The sequence below is a fragment of the Chaetodon trifascialis genome, chromosome 2 (assembly GCF_039877785.1).
Source record: "Chaetodon trifascialis isolate fChaTrf1 chromosome 2, fChaTrf1.hap1, whole genome shotgun sequence".
Classification (NCBI taxonomy): domain Eukaryota; kingdom Metazoa; phylum Chordata; class Actinopteri; order Chaetodontiformes; family Chaetodontidae; genus Chaetodon; species Chaetodon trifascialis.
In genome coordinates, this window is record NC_092057.1 from 4,462,487 (window position 1) to 4,486,266 (window position 23,780).

General features: G+C 43.7%; 2 protein-coding genes across 2 annotated transcripts; both read left to right on the forward strand.

Moving 5' to 3' along the window:
- The first annotated feature begins 114 nt into the window (after positions 1–114).
- prom1b (prominin 1 b) lies at positions 115–20,011 on the forward strand. The gene is made up of 25 exons (XM_070990591.1): positions 115–732; positions 7,473–7,534; positions 7,963–7,989; positions 8,101–8,306; positions 10,143–10,263; positions 10,374–10,437; positions 10,559–10,648; positions 11,018–11,041; positions 11,314–11,531; positions 11,622–11,696; positions 11,830–11,905; positions 12,151–12,307; positions 12,654–12,806; positions 13,138–13,261; positions 13,454–13,557; positions 13,667–13,751; positions 13,862–14,008; positions 14,164–14,235; positions 14,828–14,920; positions 15,395–15,448; positions 15,643–15,723; positions 16,038–16,106; positions 17,061–17,176; positions 18,867–18,901; positions 19,004–20,011. The coding sequence occupies exons 1-24, from the start codon at positions 462–464 to the stop codon at positions 18,886–18,888; spliced, it is 2,511 nt and encodes an 836-aa protein (XP_070846692.1). The 5' UTR covers positions 115–461; the 3' UTR covers positions 18,889–18,901; positions 19,004–20,011.
- Positions 20,012–22,563: 2,552 nt separating this feature from the next.
- On the forward strand, positions 22,564–23,283 carry fgfbp2b (fibroblast growth factor binding protein 2b). Its single transcript, XM_070971375.1, has one exon. The coding sequence runs from the start codon at positions 22,564–22,566 to the stop codon at positions 23,281–23,283; it is 720 nt and encodes a 239-aa protein (XP_070827476.1).
- The last annotated feature ends 497 nt before the right edge of the window (positions 23,284–23,780 follow it).

A 23,780-nucleotide genomic window follows, 5' to 3' on the forward strand; every position in this document is an offset into this window, starting at 1 on the left:
AGAGAGAGACCTGGACAGGTGATTGGACCGCTCGGTGTCGCGCGCTACAGAGGCGCCCGGGCGGGATTTCGGCCGTCGCGAGCGTTCACGGTCTTTACGTGCACGCGGGATTAAGCAGGCTGCCGGTGAGAGTGAGGACACCGAGATAACAAGCGCATCCTCGGACGTTGGTCCCCTGAGTCGCCGAAGATCTTCGGGAAGATGTCTGTGACGAGTCGGGACCGAGAAACCCGGGGCTAACGTCTGCTAGAAGCTCGAGCGCTGGATGTTCAGTTTAAAAGTTTTCCTCGGGACGGTTGTTCGTGAGCTGCGGGGATTAAAGCACCGAGAGGGACAGGTGTCTCTCACGTCAGCAGCCCTACTCCCCTCTCCATCCCCCGCTAGACTGTAGCACGACCGGGGCTCGGAGTTTCCCGTTCTTTACTCTTCTTTTTTTGGACGAAGCTGGACTTTTCTGAGCCATGTTGTGGACAAAGTGGCTCGTCCTGCTGCTCTGCTGGGGGGCCACAAGCGGCGAGCAGCAGGCGAACGAGAGGGACGCGGCCCCGGCTGAACTCCGGGCGGACCCCCGCAGGCAGCGGTCTCCTCCACCGGTGGAGCCGTTGGACTTTGGGTTTGTACCGGCGGCGGTTTATGATACCCACGCTTACTACGAGCCAGGGGCCATAGGGATCCTCTTCCACATGGTCCACGCGTTTCTCTACGTTGTCCAGCCGAACCCCTTTCCCAAAGGTGAGATTATCGTCACCCCCTCCTCCCTTTCTTTGTCCTCACAGCGTGTCTCTCACATGAGGACACAGGAAAACTGTCCGGCCTTTAGTTTTTATCCTGGGTTCAAGTCTTTCTTGACAAACACAGAGGCTAGCTTAAAAAAAACATTAAATAACCGTTAGGCTAATGTAGGCTGTGCGCGCGCGCGCGGCTGTAACAGGTGTTACACTAAATTCTGCGACCTGTCAGATTCAGTGACCTGATTAGGAATTCCAGCTTTATCGTAGCTGCACATGTTTGCTAATGGCCACATACTGTTTTTGAATGGCTGAACACCAAAAATTCAGAGCTTTTACAATTAACATAGGGCCATAATTAAGACAATTATAAGATAAGACAGAACTTTATGCATCTTAAATAATTTGTTTTGTGCCACAGGTGCACAGTTCACATTGACAAGTAAAATAAAGTAAGAGAAAATAAACTCACATGTAGAAGAAGTGATAAAAAGTACAAATGACGGTGCAAAGCATGACAGTTATCTGACCACAGGGCTTTGTGGACAACAGAATGGTGTGATCTGCATTCATTCATCACACTGCAGGTTAAAGAAAGCAGGAATAAGAACAACATTTGTGGTATGTGGTAATACTGCATGATAATAATCATTGCCAGCGTCTGGTATTAATGCCATTACTGTGGACAGTAGTATATAAATCTGGCTTTAAAGCACTAATACCTCACCTGCCTGTACTTGGTTACACTTCTACCTAAAGCTATCGCTAAGTGGTTCCCAACCTGGGGGCTGAGACCCACCCAAGAGGTCCTAAGATGGAACTGAGGGGGTAACAAGATTATTTCAGTGATAAGACAGACAAGTGGAGATGACTGTCACTCACAATCATTATTTGTTGTGACTTTTTACTCAGAAAAGGGAAACTAACTCTGCTCACAGCTCATGTCCACACTGAGGCCAAACCCTATGGTGAGGGGCTCACTTTGCTTTGTTTTAAGGGGTTACAAGGTTGGAAACAACTGGTTGTGGTTGTCTCACTTCACAAGCTGCAACTGACCATTTTTACGTCATAAACCAAACAACAAAGTCCAAAAGTAATGCTGAAGACCTCAGAGAGTGGCAGGAGTTATTTGCACACCGCTGCTGTCTTCTCTTCAAGTGTAAATCTCTATGAGGTCCTGGCTATCAAAGAGGGCCAAACCAAGGGCAGCCAGACTTGGTTTGTAGAAATCTGAAATCTGCACCAGATCATAGGCGGCTCTGTAAAGCGTGCCCCTAATTAAACTGCTGCCGAGTCAAAAGAGCACACATGTGCACCAGCGACTGCATGCGTTGGTGACGTGTGCTTGTTGAGCGCATAAACCAATGTTATGAGCAGATTAACAGGATCAATAGCTGCCATCTCTCATATCTGATCCTCTCAGGCCCCATGCTTTAAAATTATCGAGGTGATTACGGGGTGATCAGGTCTGGGACATAATCAATACTTAGATAGTGAGTGTTGTTGTCTTGGCCCCCCAGATGTAGTGCATTAACCTAGTAATGGCTATATAGAGCTACAACCAACTCAGAGTGGTTTGTTTGTGTGCTATATGTACAACTATGAGTGGTCACGTTGGAGGATGACACGGAGCAATAGGATTGAAGGTTTTAAGTTGCTGCCATTTTGGTGACCAAGGTTAGGGCTGCTGGCTGGGTAATCAATTAGCAAATCAGCGATTAGGGGAGGCTTTCTCAGTCACCTGCATCACTGCATAATACCTTAATCCACTGGACCATATGCTGCTACTGCCAGGGACTCTCCAGTATGATTCAGTCACAGACACGCACAGGTAGAGACCACCTGGGCGTCATGTCACACAGTCCCACATCACATATCACAGCCCTCAAACATTCAACAATTAGTGCTTATTGATGGTTTTTGACATCTCTGACAAGGAAACGTTTTACTAATAAGGGTTGTGTCTCTGCAAATTTGTCTCTGCGCTGAAACTTGGAAAAAATCTGGCAGATCTTTGTCAAATAAAGGCCCGTTTGTGATCCATCTCATTTCGTTATATTTTTAGAAAATACAGATGTTTGCTTGGTGGTACAGTGTGTTATGTTGATACTAGTCTTGCATGAAATTTTGTTGCCCCGTCAAATAATGTTTCTCATAATGCTGCTGTCCATGGTCGAGCTTAGGACTTAGGTTAGCATTAGCTTTTGCAGAGGTGGCTGGTTGACGTCAGGAAGTTGAGGAACCCAAATTGTTGTTAGGGAGACAGAGGAAAGGTCGATTGCTCTTATTGATTGGTGGATTGCTGACTTTTAATCAGTCTCACAAAAAAGCAGAAAATGACAGAAGTGATAATAACAGCTAAAGTCATCGTCGGTTCTCGACCGGCTCTGGCTTGTCCTTCTCTGAATTCGCTCGTTTACGGTGAAGAAACATTTTGGACTGGTTCACTGTGTGACGAGGCAGTGTCTTATCCCTCCCATACACACAGGGTAGATTAGAGGATTAGCATCCACAGGGCTAATGCTAACACTGTGCAGCTACTACTGCTACAGATGGCATTGTTGCACACGCACACACAAATTTGCAAGCACATACGGGGCAGGCACACACGCGCTCGTACCGAAAGTGGGTCATAGTCCTGGTGTTTGTCTGTTTGCCTTAATTACTGCGACTGGTAGGAGGCAGGTTGTTTATCAGGAAGCAACTGTCATAAAACACTTTGCGAATCTGCGTCTTATATTGCAGCTACTGTTCATCCTTCATGCACTTTTGCTCACTGTGTATTAATAAAGAAGTATAATTTGGGTGTAGAGCTGAAATATTGGGTAATTCATGAGCCTGCTGACAGAAAATTAATGGGCAACAATTTGAAGAAAAGTTAATTAAGTAATTTTTTAAGCAAAAAGGACAAAAGTTCACTGCTTCCTGCCTGAAAAGTCGCCGTTGTACACTAATGATCTTTGTGTTTTCACTGTTTTCTGATATTTTAAGGACCAAACTATTACTGGACTAATCTAGGAAATGTCTTGCAGATGAATCGATAATGAAAATAATTGCTGCAGGCCCTCTTTATCTTATCTTGAAACCTGACATCTTGTGGGTAGGGTCTAATCAAGCGTCCAGTTCAAATGGGGGAAAAGGACATTCCACATAATCCTCTTAGTTGTTTTGCTTCACCCCACAGTGGGCTGCGTAACTTTCTTTAGCTCCCCGTGCCATGAAAATACACACTGTACTACAACTGTAATCTTGTGTACTACTGTGAAAAACCAACTCTAAAGTAATGTAAGTGCTACATAACTGTGCTTTGGCACACCAGACAGGACTTACATGATAACAATAACACCTTTTGAAATGAAAAATGGAGTAAAGGCTAGTATTTTAGAGCCACAATCTCACTTTGTCACCTCAGTGTTAAACCATTTCAATCAAGACTATGTCCACATGCTGTCTCATGGTGACTTAAAAGCAGTGGTCAGTGATCAGGACTCCTCCCAAGGAGTCGCAAGATCACACAAATCACAACAATGGTTACCTGCACTGGAAAGAAAATAGATCACGTTTCTATTGACGTTAATGTTTTCAGGCTTTTCTACAGTTTGCTCTTCTCCTGTGACATCATGGATAGATCCATCTCTTCACATCTCAAACATTCCTCAAATACAGCTGCTAATAAAAAGCTTCATTTTAAGGGGCGACGAGCCAAAGAGCACCACTGCATGAAAAAAAAAGCTAATAATGTAGTTTGGAAGCGTAATAGCTAAAAAATATCTTTAACAATTGACTCCACCAGCACCTCCACCGTGGTCACCTTATTCCCATGACTGTCTTCTGTTTTTTCTTCTCCATAGCATCTCTCCAGTAGGGTGGCTGATCTAAATTGCTTCCTCTAATGGGAGTTCAAAGTGTTAAGGTCACCACTGTCCAGGGAGCTGAAGAGACTGGATATTTGCGTTTTCATTTTAGAAAAAAAGAAAAAAAAAAAGCTTGTGCAACATTGAGGCTGTATTAAATATCAAACTTGGTAAAAATAAGCATTTTTGTCTGTGAAATTCAAGTTATAGCTGTCTTTTCTGTAGTTTTACTCCCTCGATTGACCATGTCAGGCAGTGGATGCAGTGGGGGCCGATCGTGTTGACCCTAAATAAGGCGCCCAGTGTAAAAAGTAGAGATGGTCGTGGGGTTGCGTAAGGCGTTGTCGACACCTTCCAGTAATCTCTCAGAGCAGGTCAGTGTAGAGGATTGTACAAGCCTATATTTACACATTACTGTAAGAGGGTTGTAGGTTCTGACTTACGTATATATGAGCACAGCTAACTGCAGCAGTGTGTGACGGACACTAAAAAAAGTGGGTTTATTAAAAGTAGTTAATCACAGCAGACACTGAAAAACGTGAAAATGTGCCACTTTCCGTGCATGTGTCGTTAAAAAAGACATTCCTCTCTGTTGCAGCGAACACTTCGGTTGAAGTTGGGCAGTGGTCTCTTCATCCTTTCAAGTCTAATTCTGATGCCTGTTTATCCCCCCTCTTCCTTTCGTTTGCAGTAGCTACCTCTTATACTGGGTCACTGAACTAAGCTGTCTAAGCTTAGCTGCCCTCGGTGGCTAATGCTAACTAAGTAGCTGAGCAGCAGCAGGTGGCATCGACGCCGCTCAGATGTGCTTATATGATGCATCTGCAGAGTCAACAGAGATAGGTGTCTTCACCCCACATGACAGTCTGAGGCCTCCCTCAGGTGAACCGCTTCTGGAAACAGTTAGCAGAGATCTGAGAAAAGCAAGGCAGCCACCTCCCGGCAAGAGATGAAGATGGTGTTGAGAGGATTATCCATATGGTCACAAAATATCCAGAATCTCAGTTCCTTTTACTCAACAGAGAGGATTATTCAGAAACATCTTTACTTTCACAAATTACCAGAAATTTAAAGCACAAACTGAAAACCTCACGTGGCTTAGAGGCAGTTGGTTTGCAGCCAATCATTCAGCAAAATAACCCTCATTAGAATGTATACGGTGTGCACTCAATACACTGCTTGAGTATTTTTTCTGTTTTTTTGCTAGTAGTTAACAGTAACTGATCAAAAAATGTGTAGAAAAATAGTCAGCAACTAATTTCATTTCATGGATTTGTTTTAAATGCTGATATTTTCGCTGTTTTCTGACATTTTATTGACAAAACAATTCACTGATAAATCAAGAAAAATAACTGGCAGATTGCTCTGTAATGAAAATGATTGTTATTTGCAGCCCTATGGGAAATGGTCAAGAGAAGGGATGTTTTGTGTACTAAGACAGTAATTGTACTTCAGTTCACCTCAGTTACTGGAACATTTTAAATGTATGGTTATAAACAGATCTATTCTCAGTACACAGAGTTACACGTGTTTTCTCACCTCACCTGAGGGTCAGCAGGTGTACAAGCAGAAGGCGGAACAGACACAGGACGGTTCAGTGTGTGCGTGCGTGTGTGCGTGCGTGTCAGCTGTGTCAGCATCCACATGCTTCTGTAAACTGGCCTCCATCTGCCTGTCGTGTGTGCCGATGACGCCCTCTGTGCCAATCTGAGACGCCATGCTGTATGACATTAATACTCTCTTCAGAGAGAAAAGAAGAGCAGACAGTTTTTTGTTCCATCACACGTTCCCTCGTCATCACCTGAATGTTCCTTTGCTTTGATGTGAGGGATCTGAGAAACTTGTAACCCTGGAAAATATTGCTTTTAGTGTATGAAGCTTCAAGCAAGTAGTGCTCAGTGTTCATCTGCTGCTTATGGCTGTGTCAGTGGTGGAAGAGCTCTGCAGATGTTTCAGTTAAGCACAGGTACCAACACCACAGTGTAGACATACTCTGTTACAAGTAAGTCCTGCACAAAAATACTCTTCATGCAAAATGGCCCATTTCAGAATATTGAACGTTACATTATCAGATTAAAGTTTTTGATGCAGTGATATGTAAACATTTATAATGTTGTAGCTGACGAAGGTGGAGCAAAGTTAACTTCTGGGCATCTTAACACCCAGAAGTACAATTATTGCATCGTATTTTATGAGTTGGTTGTTGTCCAATATTAGCTATATTTTGCATTAAAATCAAATCTGTAAAAAGAAAAGTAACTAGAGATGTTACAGTGTAAAAAGTTTATTATTCTCTTAAGGCGTGTTGTGGAGCAGAAGTATAAAGAAGAATAAAATGGAAATTCTTGAGTGAAGTACACCTCAAAATTGCTCTTTAGTACAGTACAGTGTTGAGTGCCCACTTTTGTTTCTTCAGATGTAGATTCACAAGCACCCATTTGTATGTAATGTGTGTTTTTTTACTGCACGTCACATATATTTGGCATGCTTGTGTTTGTGAGCGTGCATACAGTGCTCTCGTTTGTGTGCGTGTGTGTGTGTGTGAATGAGTGTTTACCTGCTGAGTAACAGTGCGGATGAGTCGCCTCCAGGTAGGCTTAGTGTTGGCTGACCTATATAAACACACAGACAGCTGGACTGAACTGCAGTCCTTGAACCGCTTCCACAAAACACACAGCTGTTAAGTGTCTGAGGAAACACATTCACAGTCACCGCCTTCGCAAATTAAAAACAATGAGTCTGCATAATCTGTGTTGTCTGCTCATGAGCAGATAAATGGATTTTTTACTGTTTTACCGTACAAGTGATTCTTACTCTACTGGACAATTTCTGCAGAATAAAAGATTTGTGTACTTCACTGCTCACATATCGGTTTTGTTCATTATTTCAGATCTGATTGTTCAAGTTATTCAACAAAACATGGGAGGAATCAAAATAGACGAATGGAGGAAGGTATGTTTGATTTAAAGCATAACTGAGATCAACTGAATCTTGACATTACAGTGCTGTGATGCTTTACCCAGCAGTGATAAATGTTTTTGTTGACTTAGCGCCTGTGAACGATGGTTCTTGCTAACTGTAAAAAAAGCACCTTGTAAGTGTAGAAACTGATGTACTTTCACTTCTGACTCTGCTCACCCAGTGAGAGGCAGGGTGGGTGAGGATGGGGGTCTCAGTGTCAGGGGCTGACGCTTGATGTTGCCTTCACTTCCCTCTTTAGAAATTGGAATTCTGCCGCCTCCTAATCTCTTTGGCTGTCACACTGACCTTATTTTGTTTCTCTTTGTTTTCCCCTTGCTACGGCTTTGTGTGTGAATGTCTGTGTGTGTGCGCGCTTCTTTTTCTGCATGTGTCGGTGTGCACGTGCTATGGGGTTACAGCCAGAAAATGTGGTGCTGCTACTACAGGTAAACTCCTCATAACAGTGTCCCGAAATCTCACACAATACGCACTACGACGTCTCCAAAACAGTCATTGTGAGAGGGAATGATGATTGTGTGAATCCTGTCCGCCTGCAGTGGATCTACTACGAGGTGGGATTCCTTGTGTGTGCCACCATCGGCGTCCTGTTCGTGGTCCTCACCCCCATCATAGGCATGTGTTTCTGTGTGTGTCGATGCTGTGAGAACTGCGGAGGGGAGATGCACCAGAGGCAGAGAAAGAACATCGACTGTCAGAGAGGTTTCTTCACCGCCTCGCTCATCGCCACCTCCATCTTCATCATGTGAGTCGTCGTCATCTCCTTTTCGGTCTTTGTCATCGTGAGGGTTTTTTTCCTCTCATTTGATGAATTAAGGTATTATAAGTGTGATTCTGTTCTCACTGTGTGCATGGCTGTATTTTCAGATGTACAACAGGAAGGGAAGCGTGTCTGGTTCAGAACTGATGTGCTGTAAGACCTGTCGTCTCTGCCTGATCTGTACCTGAAACTCGATTTGTTCTATGCACGTGCAAAAATGCAGCCCTAGAATATACTTTAAGTGGTTGGGAAATGATAAGACTTAACCATATATAACCTTGTACCATATATAACCATAAGAAGAGACTGGTCAGGCATCAGGACCTGACTTGCACATGTGTGTGTCGAGCAAGTTGGGTTTTCGGGCAGTGACACCTTTGTTGCATCTTTATCTCCCACACTTCCTGCCATCTCTGTAGCCTACTATCTATATTAAACACAATAAAGTGTGTAAATGTTAAATTTCCATTTTACACAATGCTGTCAGACCATAAGCAAACATAATTTCATTGTAAAATAATTTTGGAGCGTAACAAATTGTGCAAAAAACAAGGGGTGTGCAAACCTTCTTCCTCTTCCTTGTCAAAACATGGTGCCTACATTACCCACAATGCTACTTGACTGTAGCCTTAGTAGGACATTCAGTGTGTTATGCTAAAAGAGGCTGATGTAGCCTTTTGCACAGCTCCCTCTGGAGCCACAGATGGCTTTATACAACCTTTTGCAGATTTACAGAAATGCTCTCCAACACCTGTGAACAGACTCAGTGTGAAACGTTCCCCTTTGACCACACGCGCTCACACTGGCTGAACATGTGTGCGGTTCACCTGCCGTGGAGGAAACAGGTGCTCGGTCAGAGAAATACGATCCAAAGTGTGTGGGACAGTTAGGAGTTACTGATATCACTTGGCTGACCGTGAGAGGCCTTTCTGTCTCAATGAGTGCTTTCACATCACAAACATGCATGCTCACGTACACACAAACACACACATACACATATGCATGCATGGAGCACTCTGTGGCCATATTATGTGATCGGGTTTTGTTAGTATGATTCCTTTATAATCTCTCACACAGAGCGCTCTTTATTTCTCTCCTTCTATTGACGTTCAGTCAAATCTTTGCTTGAGGCTCAGCAGAGTAAAGGAGATCAGTTATCTGGCAGGCACACACCTTAAAAAGGTCTAAAATAATGTGATTCTTAGTGTTCGGTTCAGGAATAACTCTCAGCCACAATGTCAGTGCGGTAATTTACAAAAACGCAGGTGAAAGTTTGCATTTCATCAGCTCAGCACCTTTGCAGACTTCATCACTGTTCATTGTTTTGTAAGACAGAGAGATATCCATCCTGCTTTCCTTCTTTACTAAAGCAAGTCTGCAGTATGTAACAACACTAAATGCACAGAATTTAAACTGAATGTAAAACGAGGTTCAAGTCATTATTCGTTATCATTATTTAAGAGTCTGGTTGCCTTTGTAAAGCACTTAGAAACTGAAAGAGAGAGCTGAGCTGAAAGCCTTTTTAAATCCACATTTTAAGATAGAGATACAATCCAAAATAAATAAACAGACTTCCTCAAATGTTGCAGAGAAATGTGACTTGTGCATGCCATCGCACCCTTAATGAGTCACTTCTGAAGCGCATGCTGCAGAAGCACATGTTAATGTAGCCTTGCTGCCCTCTGCTGGTGAATACTGGTCACTGTATTTCTTAACCTCACTAATCCTGATGCTGATCCTGTGTGTGTGTGTGTGTGTGTGTGTGTGTGTCTGTGTGTGTCTGTGTCTGTGTCTGTGTCTGTGTGTCTGTGTGTCTTTCAGTCTTGGAGTACTTATTGCCTATGCTGCGAACCATAACGTCAGTGCCCAGATTAAGAGCACTCGGCGGTTCATCAACACCAATATGAGAGACCTGAAGACATTTGCTAACAACACACCTTCGGTAACACACACACACACACACACACACACATTCCCATGTTAAAGACACATAAATCAGAATTCACATTTTTCTCCTTTTTTTGTACATGCATTGTCTGTTTTCTGTTTCAGCAAATTGAATACCTGACAGCGCAGTACACCACAGCAAAGAACAAAGTCCTGTCAGAGCTCGACAGTAAGCTGAACTCACACTGTTTACATACAGCACCTGTCTCATGTCTCTCTCTTTATTCGCCTGTTTCCACCTGAGTTTACCTGTGTAACCACAGTATGGTCTCTGATCACTGTCCTGACAGACATTGGACCTTTGCTGGGTGGGAGGATCCACAGTCAGCTGGAGAAAGAGGTGGTTCCCTCATTGGACACTGCGCTGCGAATGGCAGGAGGTAACACACATCTCCTGTTTCTGTTTCCACATCTGATTGGATTATTTTAAGAATAAAAAAGCCATTTTTGTGACAGTGTTAAATGCACTTTATGTTTTCAGTCACATAAGATGCTTCATTTCAAATACAAAATAATTAACTTTTATTATGTTAAATGTTACAATAAACAGAAATTACAGGATTTTTAATTGTTATCTTTGTGAATTGTTGCCACACTTTTTGGCTACATGATTTCCTTTTACGTGCAGTTTCCTCTCTTGTGATTTTATTACTACAGAGTCCTGATGTGTCTTTTACGGGCACATCCTCAACATTTTTTAACCTTCCTTTCTTCCTCTATGATTCTCTCATGTTTCCTTTTATCTAAAGCAAAAGTTGAGAGTGCCATCAAAGGTAATTACAGCTGATCTGAGCTCAGTGTTTCAGTGCTCGTGACTTGGTGTCCATGGATCCACTGTTGTACACTGTAAAAAGTCTTGCTGGTCTGTGGTCAGTGTAATCAGTGTTAGGTTGGTCTGCTGTGGTTGTGTGAATTGTGAATGTATATTAATATAAATCCTACGAGGCTCACCAGCTTGACCGTACAAAACAACACACTATGGTAGATCACTTTTGGAAAAGTATTATTTGTTCATTCAGTTTCATCCCTCCTCTCTCTCCTGTAGCCATGCGGGAGACTAAAGAGGCCCTGGAGAACGTCAGCACCTCCTTGGAGGTTCTTCAGGAGGGGACGGGGAAACTTCAGGGCAGTCTGTCGGAGGAGCGCGCCTCCTTATCCAACACCCTGTCAGACCCCGCCTGCACGAATGGAGCCGTGTCTCACACCTGTAACAGCATCCGCTCCACGTTGTCCCAGCTAGGAGTCAACGCCGACTTCTCCAGGGTACCAGGAACTGCCTGACACATGAAATGGGAATGTTTGGTCATGTCTGTATTTGCTCACGTTCCCTGCTTTTCTCTTTCTGTCTGTCAGCTCCCAGATGTCAGTCATGCCTTGGCCAATGTCAACACTGTCCTGAGAACAGACCTCAGCAACATAGTACAAAAGGTCAGTCTGTCTCCAGACCACCATCATCATCCTCCTGCTCATCCTGTCACTTTCTTCTTCATCCATCATACTCTCACAAAGCACATCCTGGTCCAAAAAATGTTTATGTTTCTCTCTGACTGTCCACCTCCAGGGTTACTCGTCCTTTAACGACACACCAAGACTGGTCAAAGAGCAAACCAAAAACATTGTCTCAGGTACACAAGTGTGTGTTTCTATGTTTAGTTATCCTCATTACGAAGTCTGACTGTAGTATTTCCACTTTCATATCTTTTCTTCTCTCACCTTCACCTGCATGCTTGTCAATGATGAAACTACAGCTCTTCCTCGTAAGTCCTGCTGTGTCTTCTTCTCACTTTCTTACTTTTGTCACCTCTGAAGTGGCACGCCTTCTCGTTGAAAGCACTAATTCACTAAGCTTCCTGATTTTCTGTTTGTCTTTTGTTTGTAGGAGTGAAAGGCATGCTGGATAAGATCGGCACAGAGATCAACAACTTCGCCAAGATGTTCCCAGTGGAAGCTTCTCTGGCCAATTTCACCATTTACCTCAGCCAAGAGCAGAGGAATATTGAGTCCTTCTACCCACAGATTGACCAAATGGATTTCTACAGGTGTGTGCATGTTTGTCTCTATACATGTATTCATTAGGTTGTGTGTGTGTGTGTGTGGGGGGGGACTATTATCGACGTTTCTTATAATAACAGTGTATAAAGTTCCAATGTGAAAACAATGTAGAGATGAATATATAGAGATTTATCACCCAAACCTGCAGCTCCCCTTAGCTTTGCGGCTATCTGACCTGGAACTTTAACCAAATTGCAGACATATACAGTTATTGACTAGCTAGTGGAGTGTTTAGCAGCTAACAAGCGAGATATTTCCCTCAGGACACGACAGAGACAGAAAAACAGAGCTCAAAAAGAGTGAACCGTTTGCTAACATGCGGCTGTGCTGCAGGTGGATCGGCTGTGTGGCAGTGCTCTGCATGGTCGTCCTGGTCCTGGCCTTCAACATCCTCGGACTGCTGTGTGGCACCTGTGGCTACGACAAGCAAGCTACGCCAACGACCCGAGGCTGCCTGTCCAACACCGGCGGCAACCTGCTAATGGCGTACGTTACTCGACAGCAGTCCAACACTATGTCGTGAACAGGGAGTGATTTCTCATCACAATCAATTATAAATGTCTAATGATGATATTGGCTGCAATCCATTGTACCATTTCCAGAGCCGTGCTGTTGTGCATACAGTCTCTCTGCTACTTCTGTACTTGAATTATTCTGTAGCTATACATTAAAGAATATCACCTAAGATGCAGTTGAGACTGACACAGTACATTTAAATTGGAACCTGAATGTTGGTTAATTACAGTAAAGGAGACTGTAAGATGACTGATGTTTGTCTGTGATTGTGTTTTCCACACTCTGCCTCTTGCTCTTTCAGCGGGGTGGGTTTCAGTTTCATCTTTGCCTGGGTGCTGATGGGCATCGTGACCACCCTGTTCGTTGTTGGCGGAAACGTTGAGAAGCTGATCTGTGAGCCGCTGGCTAACCGGCAGTTGTTCAAGGTGCTGAAAACAAACTTCCTGAATCGTCTTATTTTACCCTCTGCCTCGCTCTGTGTGTACCTTGGAGGGTTTTATCTGAGCAGGATGATGCTACATTACTCTGTAGCTCTGTGCTAATGAATATGCATGTGTGTGTGTGTGTGTGTGTGTGTGTGTGGGTGGGTGGGTGGGTGGGTGCGTGTGTGTCTGCAGATCATAGACACACCTTTCCTGGTTCATCCTGAAAAGAAGAACTTCCTTCCTGGGATGCTGTTTCAGAATCCCAACATTGACTTGACTTTGGGAAGCATGTACAGGTAACATGCCAGCAGCTAATGCTGTGTATACTGTGGACTTTATGCATTTGCACATTTGAAAGATGCTAAATGAGTTTCAGTGTGTGACCATACTGTATATGTGCTGCAGGGAGTGCTATGAGAACAATGGCCTGTACCATGCTCTGCAGCTGGAGACCATGTTCAACATCAACTCCTTCCTCAACAGAACTGTGGTAAGTGTCAGTTTCCTGTGCAGGAGTTTCTGATAAAAATCTATATTAATGTGCATAAGATCAACAACAACCTGGTAACTTGTGAGTTTTCGATGTGTGTGTCACAACAGTACAACAGGGATCTGGCCAAAGTGTTTGACAGCGTCCAGGTCGACCTGCAGGACGTCACGCTGCTGGAGCAGGCCGGCAGAGACAACCTCATCAACTTCGCCAACTCTGGAGTTGGACAGATCGACTATGAAGCCTACCTGGTTGAGGTAATCAGTGTGTGTGTGTAGTACTTGTATTGCATTGTGGGAATTCCCCTCTCACATCGGGGACATTAAAAGCAGGTCCCCTCAGCTTATAGACTGAGACCTGAAACTTCATCATCCCTGCTTCATGAGTGACAGTCTTTGTTTGGTCGCTTTAGGTAAATAAGGGAGTCACTCTGGTGGATCTGCTGTCCTTCTCTGCAGACCTGGAGGCTCAGGCCGACCAACTGGTGAGTCGCATCTTTATCATCTTTATCTGCAAATTACAGCAACGCCGTGATTGCTGTAATCATTCAAATGACAAAATCAGAAAAAGACGTGGTAACAGCGATATGTTTTCCAGGATAACCACACTGAGGGCACACACGTATTTCATATGAATGGAAGTAATTTGTGCTTGTCAGCTTAGTTTGTTTTGCTCATTTGATTGATTTGGGTGTTGTAGACTATAGGAAGGAGTTATACAATATGAAATATGCTTAAACCAACATGTCCAAATATACGGTCGGGCAGCCCCTCTGGAAAATTATTTAGCTTTAACCTCAGCAATCAAACTTGTTGGTCTGAACAAGCTGCCCATTCACCCTGAATACACACGCACACATTTCTGGCACATGCATAGCACATAGCACAGGAAGTGTGCCATTTAAAGGCACATGGGACATGCCGCAGAAAGATTAGTGTGTATGTATTTCTAAGGAAGAAAAATAAATCACTGAGCTAATAATCTTTCCCTGGTTACCCTAAATGTTTTATCATCTAGAGTTAGTTATTGAGCAGCTCACTGATGCACTTTGTGTTTGTTTGTTTGTTTGTTTACAGCCACGTGGTGCTCTGGAGAACGCACTGAAAGGACATGCCAGCAGTATCAGACAGATTCACAGAGACCAGGTGGTTCCCATGGAGCAAGCGATGGTAATATGATATGACACACAACAATACACACAGATTCCCCCCCCCCCCATGTCCAAAAACATGTTTTTTCTTTTGACAAAGTAAATAAATGCGCAGTATATTACTTTAAGACACTCAGCTACCCAATAGCAACAGCAGCTTTATGCAGCATTTTGGAGCTCCTACAGAGCAACCTCCCCATCTTCACATTAAACATCAAACAAACATCAAAGCATTCATCCAGTGTTAAAGGCTAAAGACATCAGTAAACATGTTCTTAGCTGCTCACTTCAACTTTCCTTCTCTTCTCTTTTCCTTTGTTAAATGGTGACAGAAATATGTCAGAGCACGGGTAAGCCGCTGTTAATCCACAGCGATTTCACAGTGTGTGTGTTTGTTCGTGTTGTGACAGCGTTGGTGTGATGGGGTCGTTGTTGATGAGCATTTAGACGTGCTGTTATGCCTCACTTGGTGACACTTTGTCTTCTCACACAGAGCACCCTGAACCAGAGCATCAAGCAGCTGCAGAGGATGTCCAACGACCTGCCGGTGAGGAAACAGGCTGATGAAAACAACAGTCCTGACGTGCTGTTAGAGCAGTTTATAACAGGCAGTTTATTTTACCTTCATCAGGACTTGTGTGATTTAATACAGCCTTCTTATGTACCACGAAACAAAAGCAGAAAATGTCTTCTTAACCTACTGAATCGTCTCATAAGTAAGCTTGAATCTTTCTCTTGTAGGTCAAGGTCACGAATATCCTGAGTGCCATCGATGCAGCAGAGTACCTCATCACTCATAACGCCTCCCATGTGGTGAAACAGGTAAAAACAATGCAGACACAATTGTACTGTTACTATGCCTTATTTCTTGGCACATGCATTGCTGCTGTTGTCATATTAGATGGCACATTCTTCTAAAAACACATTTTTAACAGTCTTTCAGCTCAGTCCAGACTCCTGTTTCTCCCCTCTAAAGCAGACATTTTAAATTATCTCACTAAACAACCATCCAAGCTTGATTAACCAGAGCAGACACAGCGCTACAGTGGCAAGACATTTAAGATATTCTTGGAAAGAATATGAGCATCCTGCAGCCGCACATTTGCTAACATGCTTTCTCCTCTGTTGGTGTCTAGGAAACAAAAGGCTACATGCAGAGCTTGGTGGGATACTTCAAACAGTACACAGACTGGGTTAAAAACTCTGTGAGTATATTCCCCATGATGCACAGTGTCGATGTCTCCTGTCAAAGATTATGACTTACAGTAAAGACTGTGCACAGATACAGCTGTGGTCTCAGTGTGGGCCGTGGGGGAACACAAAAAAAAAAAATTGCTATGGTACAGTTGCTTTGCGGTTTAAGACTGCCCTTTAAACAACACACGAGTACAATTTTCAGCTTTTGAGGCATCCCTGCAGTCTGTGTACCATTCGATAAAGCGCGATGCATCACAGATTTTCCTCGTATTTAAGCCACATACTTAAACTTTTCTATGAAGTCTAAGTCACTTTTGCTGTAACGTCACATAGTAAGACAGAGTCGTTGGCAACATTTGACACTAACCAAATATTCAGGATATCCTGCAACTGAAGTGTGTGGAAAAACAAACACTTTCTTTCAGACATACCGAGAAAAAAGAACGTGTGCAACACACATGCTGACACACACACTGGGATGAGATAGAGGCTGTTTTGAGGCAGGACGGGAAGTTATAGTCACATAGATTCATAACTGTTTTCTCTCCGGCCTTGAGGAGTTGTAAAGTTTCATATTGACATATGTCACTATATATCACGCACATTAGAGTTAAACAAGAGCTCAGACAAGCCACATACTGTGCTCAGTGCAAATTTTATATATCAGTGCTATAGCGAGCCTGCAGCCACTGAAAGAAGTGCATGTGTGTGTGCTCATGTGGTTTTATTTATATGTTCTGGCATATTTATGCTGGTCATGTGTACATTTCTTGTGCATACAGGTGTGTGTGCCTTTGTGTGAAGCACAGCAGGAAAAGGCTGTAGGGCTGCAGCTAATGATTATTTTCATTATCAGTTAATCTGCCCATTACTTATTTAGTCTTTTAAGTATTTAAAATGTCCGACAAGTACTTTTACTACTGGAGAAAGTGTGAAAACGTTCTGGTAAATGTGTTTTTCAGAACACGTTCTGGTTCGGTCTGGGAGGCTGCTGCATCCTTCTGATCCCCAGCATCATCTTCTCCATCAAACTGGCCAAGTATTACAGGAGGATGGACACAGAGGACGTCTTTGAAGAGTGAGTCCAATCTCTGTCAGACAAACTGTACAGCCGTAGACAGAAATCTTGTTAGTTTGGCTTCTAGTTTTTTTTCTGAATCTTTTCTGTGGATCAAGACAAAATGAATTAATCCTCTTCTTTCCTTTCTCTCTGTGATCACTCCTTTTCATGGTCCTCGATTCCCCTCATATTTTCTCCTCCTGCTGTTTCTGCTCTCTCATCAGCTCCTCTTACCCGTGGCTTGTTGCACTCTGATGTTTGTCTTCTGTTAGCGTCTCTTTTCGTCCTCTTCCTCGTGCCCACTCCCTCTTTGGTATGGGACACTTTACGGCTTTGGATCTTGTCACATCTTTCTTCTTTCATCCCAAATCACATGCACGGTCTTCCTCTCTTTGCACGGATCTTCACTTCATCGTCTCCTCCCGCATCTCTCTCCTCTCTTTCGACTTTTCCGTCGCTGTCCGAGGATCACTCCACCCTCGTCGCTTTGAGTCTCCACGTTTTTCTTTCTCACCTGCCCGCCCTCGCTCTTGTCTTGGGTAATACAGGTAATCACGGTGAACCAGCGTCAGGTACGAGCTGTGTCTCTGCTTGCTTGAAGGCCGCGGTCTTACTTGGTGGAGGGTTATTTTTGTGTAGGATTGAGAGTCCATGATACGTTTACGACATTTCTCCACAGATGTTAAGTTTACAAAGACTCCCCCATGTGTGTATGTGAATGTGTGTGTGTCTATGTGTGTGTGTACATGTAGCTCTCCCTATAACGACACTCTGACCCGGTTCCCTCGGGCCTCTGCCCCCCCGAGCTACTGCGACTGGTTACCCGAAGGAACTCAATGAGGTACTGATGGTCTCTCAGACCTTTCCACTAACCCTCATCTAACAAACATCTACAATCATCTGAGAACCACCAGCCATTTACTCATCATCAGTCTGACTTCATGCACAAGAGTTTTTCCTCTTTCTCAAGGAAAAATCTTGTTTCTTTTGTTTTTCTTCGTCATCCTTCATCCATCAAATCATCGTCTCTTTTAACCACCGATTCAAACGCCAGGTCTCGACCAGACTTTGATGGTTTAAGCTGAAGACCCTCTGATACAACTGACACTGTCATGTGACTGATCGATTGTGTTTGTCTCTGGATTTGTTCAGCATGCAGGAGACGTCCTTTAGGCAGAACAAGCGTTTTGTGGTACCGAAGCATTAACTCGACCTGCTGTTGTTGAGTTCCTCCAGCTTATAAATAAACATTAAACATGCACACAAAATATCATTAATATAGACCTAGCCCTTTATTATATTTAGATTTTAAGGTGAGCATTCTTCTTTTTGGAATATCTGATTATCCGGATGTTATTGAAGAATAGAAAAGAAAACGCTGTTAAAGTGAAGCTTCTATCTCGAATAGATGATCCCATTTTGTGCCTTCGATGCAGATAATTGTGGCCATGAAATTCATATTTTTTTCTCCTTTGATCTTCTTGTACATCTGTAGGTTTTCACACCAGAGTCAGAGTCTGCTCTTGTAGTTTATGTTTGCACAACAATTTGAACACCTGTGGGAATTTTAAGTCCTGCTGCTGCGTTTTTATTTGCTTTTGACTCACACTAACACCTGAACACCTGAAAATAGGCACTTTTGTAGGTCTTGAGCGTGCGCAGAAGTAAAGTCGCTGATTTACTGATTTCATTTTTTGTTTTTCCACAGCGGACAAGAGAACTGGAACTGATATTTCCCTGATGGTAAGCGCTCATCTGTCTGCTCTTCATCGTCGTTCAGGCTTAATAAAAACATGCACTATGACAGCGGCAGGTGACTTCTGACATGGCATCTCTCTTTTATAGGATCAGTGGACTTTTCAGCTTTATTGTTCAAATCTTTTACCACTTCCAAGAACCAAAGGGAAGAACAGCAACATTCAGGAACTGTGTGGTGAGGGCATCTCATCCTCCAGTACCCCTTCAAGCCATTTGACAAGGACCTCTGATGCCAGCCAACTGTAATTTATCAAGTGTTCTCTCACACACACCAGCATGTAGTCACAGCAGTATGACAGCCGTCCTTCTAGTGTGTCACACTGTACATTATCAACCATCAGAGCAACGTCCCTGCATAGCTAGTTTGACCAGTAGAGAATGCATTTGGTTGTATTTACATTATCACTTTTAACATATGGTGACACAAGTGTAAATTTTCTACGCTTTCAAAACTTTTGAAAGTTTTATATATTTTTGTTAATGTTTGTTTTATAACATGTAAGTAGTCTTTTTTTGTAGCGGTAGCTATTTTCTTTCTTTTCTTTGTTAATATTTGTAATATAGCTTGCATCGCTTTGGCTCAACATGTCGCATTGACCAGGAAATTTGGGAATACTTCAACATTTTGCCAAATACGCTTATTTGCTTTCTTTCTGAAAGTTAGAAGAGACAACACCACTCTTGTGTCTTTTTGTTGAATACCAGCAGCCGGTAAGCAAAGTGTAGTGTAAACACAAAGATGAAATGTAGGAAGACTAAGAGTCTTCATCCACGCTAGCAGTGGTGCTTGGAGCTAAATGCTAACATAAGCATGCTAACAAGTTCATAATAACAGTGCTAACAGGCTGATGATGTTTTGCGGGTATAATGTTTACTATGTTCACAGCTTAGTTTAGAATGTTAGCATGCTAGCATTGCTAATTAGCACCAATCAGAGTATATTGTCTTAACCAACGTATTGGACAAATGAAAAAGTTTGACCTGATGTTGGCACTGGATGAAAAGTCAGGTGATCACCAAAGTTATCACAGATCATCCTCTTGGGACCATGGGATGTCTGCAGCAAATTTTATAGCAATCCGTCAAATAGTTGTCTAACTCTTTTTTCACAGATTAAATAAACAAAACTGACTAGCTGTTGAGGTGCTGGCATGTGTATTGTGTTCCCTTTGTTCAGAACCAGACTAGCTGTTTTCTCATTTGTCAGACTTTTGTGCTAAGCTAAGCTAACCTAATCGTCTCTAGGCTGTACTTTCATGGTTAGCATACAGACATGGGAGCGCTTTTGAGCTTTTCAGCTAACTCTCAGCAAGAAAGCAAAAATGGATAGTCCCCAAAATGTGAAACACTAAAGGGGAAAGCTTCTCTAAGTTATTAAAATCATTGAGGCAGGATGAGATTAGTCCAGAGTTTATCCTGGTCCATCGCTGCCACAAGAGGCAAAGTGTTGCTTGCTATTCAACACCCACATAAGCTGCACACACATACCCTAACAAGGTTTTTAAGACAGCTAACAAACAAATATTGTGTCTTTAGGCATTTCTCGCCAGACCATTAGTGAGGGCCTAGTTGCTTGTGGTGTCAGAGGTTTTTTTTTCTTTGCCATCCTGTGGTTTGAGAAATAAAACTCCCAAAAGCCTCTATGGTGTCAGAGGCCTGATTGAGGAAGGTACACAGAAAATAAATGAAAAAAATACAATGGAGTTTGTGCTGAGGGTGCAAATCTGTGAATAAAAAAAATCAGCCCAACATGTATCTGTGTTGTTTTTCTTCCATAAACACTGAATTGGATGGATATAACCATTGTTCTCTGACACATACACTGATAGCAAAATATACACACCCACTGAGGAAACCTTTGAAGGCCATAAATCATCCAAATGGTCCGTTAAATGCGCTCTTAGGGTCTTTATATAAGCTCTGAGCCACAGGTAGGAACGAAAAAGGACACATTTGATGATGTAAGTGAAGCAAATGTTCAGACATCCATCGCCTGCAGCAGCTTGGCATGTCGTGCCAAAACACGGGAGCGTAGAGGATGTTCATGTAACGCATGCAGAGCTGAATGCATGCACACAGCAGCTGAGGTTCAGGTCTGTTCGGGGGGATAGGTGGGTTTGCAGGAAGCGGGTGGGGGGCTCGTTGGTTGAGGTGGCGTGACGCTGTTGCATCCTATCAGAAGAGGACTGCACTAACTTAATTTAGGAAAACATCTGTTCCTTTGCATTCCCAGTGTCCTTAATGGGGCAACTTCTACTCTTCCCTCCAGACTGATGGCTATAAAAACTAAACTTCCTGAATGTAACAGGGGCATGTGTGACTTTGTACACAGCAGCAGGCTCTTATACACTGTTCATGAGGAATATTTAAGTCTCTTTAAAGGCAGCATCTGTTTACTTTGATAAAATTAAGTGCAGTCGAGCCTGGTATTTGAACTCAAATCCTGCACACCAGTTTGACCAGTGGAATGATTTACACTGGACACCACACTTCCCATAAAAACATTTCTTCGTTCAAATTACACAAACAAGATGTAAGCTGATAGTTAGTGAGCTTTAGAGGTGCAGGTAGGCTGATTTTGTTACCTTCAAGCAGAGTCAGGCTAGCTGTTTCCAGTCTTTATGCTAAGCTAAAGCAAGCTAGCCTTCTGCGAGCTTGATTTAATGTGTGAGTGGTATTAATCTTTTCATCGAACTTCAGGCAAATAAAAGTATTTTCCTGGAGTTATATGAGGTCTGTTTTGTTTTCAAAAATGATTTAATGTTGTTTATACAATGTTTAGATGTTTGAGTTGCCTTTAATAAACATCACGATTCGCGGGGTTGCAGCTAGCTCCAGCTAACAGTTGGACAGAGACGACCGAACGCTGTAGAGGTTTTTAGACAGCAAAGACACTTGACATCTCCGTTGTTTATGGCAAATGCTGTAGTTCAGTTGGTTTGTGTAAGAAGCTAATGCAGCAAAGGCTAGCTAGCGAGATAATACCTGTAATTACATTAGCTAACATTAGCTAAGCTGTTCATTAGCGAACAGTAGCCACCGTAAGCTTCATGTCGTACCAGACCAAGTGAGTGAATTTTTCACTCTGAAATTCAAAGTTGCTTGCATATGTTCATGTTTATTGGAAGAGTCCAAAAGATCCTCCTCCTCATCAATACTCAAAGAACCTCCTATGCAGGATTATATAATGTCTTGCTTCTCTTTTTTACAATATTTGACTTCATGTGCACACCGTCCTTCAGCCCTCCTGCTCTCCATCCCCCCTCAGCTCCCACAAACCCATTGACCACTTTCCCTCTTCTTCCTCCCCCCTCCCTCCATCCATTTCACCCATCGCTTTTTTAGTTTCGAACATGCCACACAAGCCTCATGTGGTCACTGTGTGTGTGTGTGTGTGTGTGTGTGTGTGTGTGTGTGTGTAGTGAATGTGTGTGGTGTGGTGTGGTGTGTTGTGTTTGGGAGAGGGGTTGTCAGCGCTGGAGGAGGAGTTTGAGGCCTTCACCTCACCTGAATAATACCTCCTTTGTGAAGCTTGATCTTTATAAAGTCACACTCAGAAGCTTTCTACCCTTGCACACTTCAACCATCTGTGCGGACACATCATCGCACACCCTCATCCGAGCATCGCTAACACACCTCACGCCGCCATGAGAGCCAGGATGAGAGTGGTGCTGTTGTTTCTGGCAGTGACTGTTTGTGCGTCGAACGCTCAGATCAGCAACAGCAGCAACGACAACAAGCAGCAGCAACGCAGCATCTGGGATGAGGCCATCCGATTCAGCACCAAGAGCAAGGACTCCTGCACCATGGTGGTGTCTGGAGCCGGGGACTATACTCGCCTGCGTGTCTCCTGCAAAGGTCCGAGTCAGGGCCAGACCCCAGGACGCTCCTACTACTGCGACTTCCAGGGCAAACCCAACCTGTGCCGTCCCTACAACCTCAACCCTCGCCACTACTTCACCCAGATGATGTGGGACATGAGGAAGCTGAGCCACGCCTGCCAGGGACCCAAAATCTACCGCCCACAGATGTGCAAGAAATACCCCGACGAGGCCCAGATGACCTTCCTGGCCTCCTGGCCCAAGACTGCCACCCCCAAACCCTCCAAGCCCGTCCAGGAGCAGCGTAAACCAGTGGTGCCCGCCCAGACCAAGCCTGCCACTACTCCTAAACCTGTCAAGCCACAGCCCGTCAAGCCCCAGCCGGGCAAGGGCCCCCAGACCAAGAAGACTACCCCCAAGCCTGGGAAGACCACTACTCGTCCCACAGAGCAGCCCGACTCCAAAGCCTCCCGCCTTGCCTCAGAGTACTGCTGGAAGAGCTTCCACGGCGTCTGCGCCTACTTCATCAGCTGGTTCCAAAACTGAGACGATGCTGCAGACACAGGTGAGCGACAGCAAAATGAACGAGAAGGAAAAGAAAGGAAGAGGTTAAAAAAAGTCAAAACTGCTTTGGTGTGAATGAATTAAACTGAGGACCACTGATCATCAATAATGTGATTGCTTGCAAAACAATTAGCAGTATAATATTTAGACAGTAGGTTCAAGTCTAAAGCATGTCTCTAAGTTCATGCAGCACATTGTCTTTGTGCAGGCTCCTCATGTGCAACAGAAACAAACTTTATTTTTCGTAAATTTTTCATTGTGTCAGGTTGGAAACCACAGCGATGGACCCAGTCGGATCTGTGTGGGAGCGTCTGAAGTCATTTCGCCGCCTCGTGAGGTCCGACTCCCCACTACGCAGCATCTTTGACAGGCTGAGCCAGAAACACTCGACCTAGTGTGTGCACGGTTAGCGGATGACTGCTCGTGCTGTCATGTCGCGTACGTGTCACTTTTAAACCTGTAAAAACACACAGCAAGGC

Bases quoted from the DNA above. Each gene is read 5' to 3' on its own strand.
- prom1b (XM_070990591.1), top strand. From the start codon at position 462: ATGTTGTGGACAAAGTGGCTCGTCCTGCTGCTCTGCTGGGGGGCCACA. The intron at 8,307-10,142 runs GTGAGTCGTCGT...TGTGTCTTTCAG, and splicing joins GCCACCTCCATCTTCATCAT to TCTTGGAGTACTTATTGCCT. The intron at 14,921-15,394 runs GTAATATGATAT...CTTCTCACACAG, and splicing joins TTCCCATGGAGCAAGCGATG to AGCACCCTGAACCAGAGCAT.
- fgfbp2b (XM_070971375.1), top strand. From the start codon at position 22,564: ATGAGAGCCAGGATGAGAGTGGTGCTGTTGTTTCTGGCAGTGACTGTT.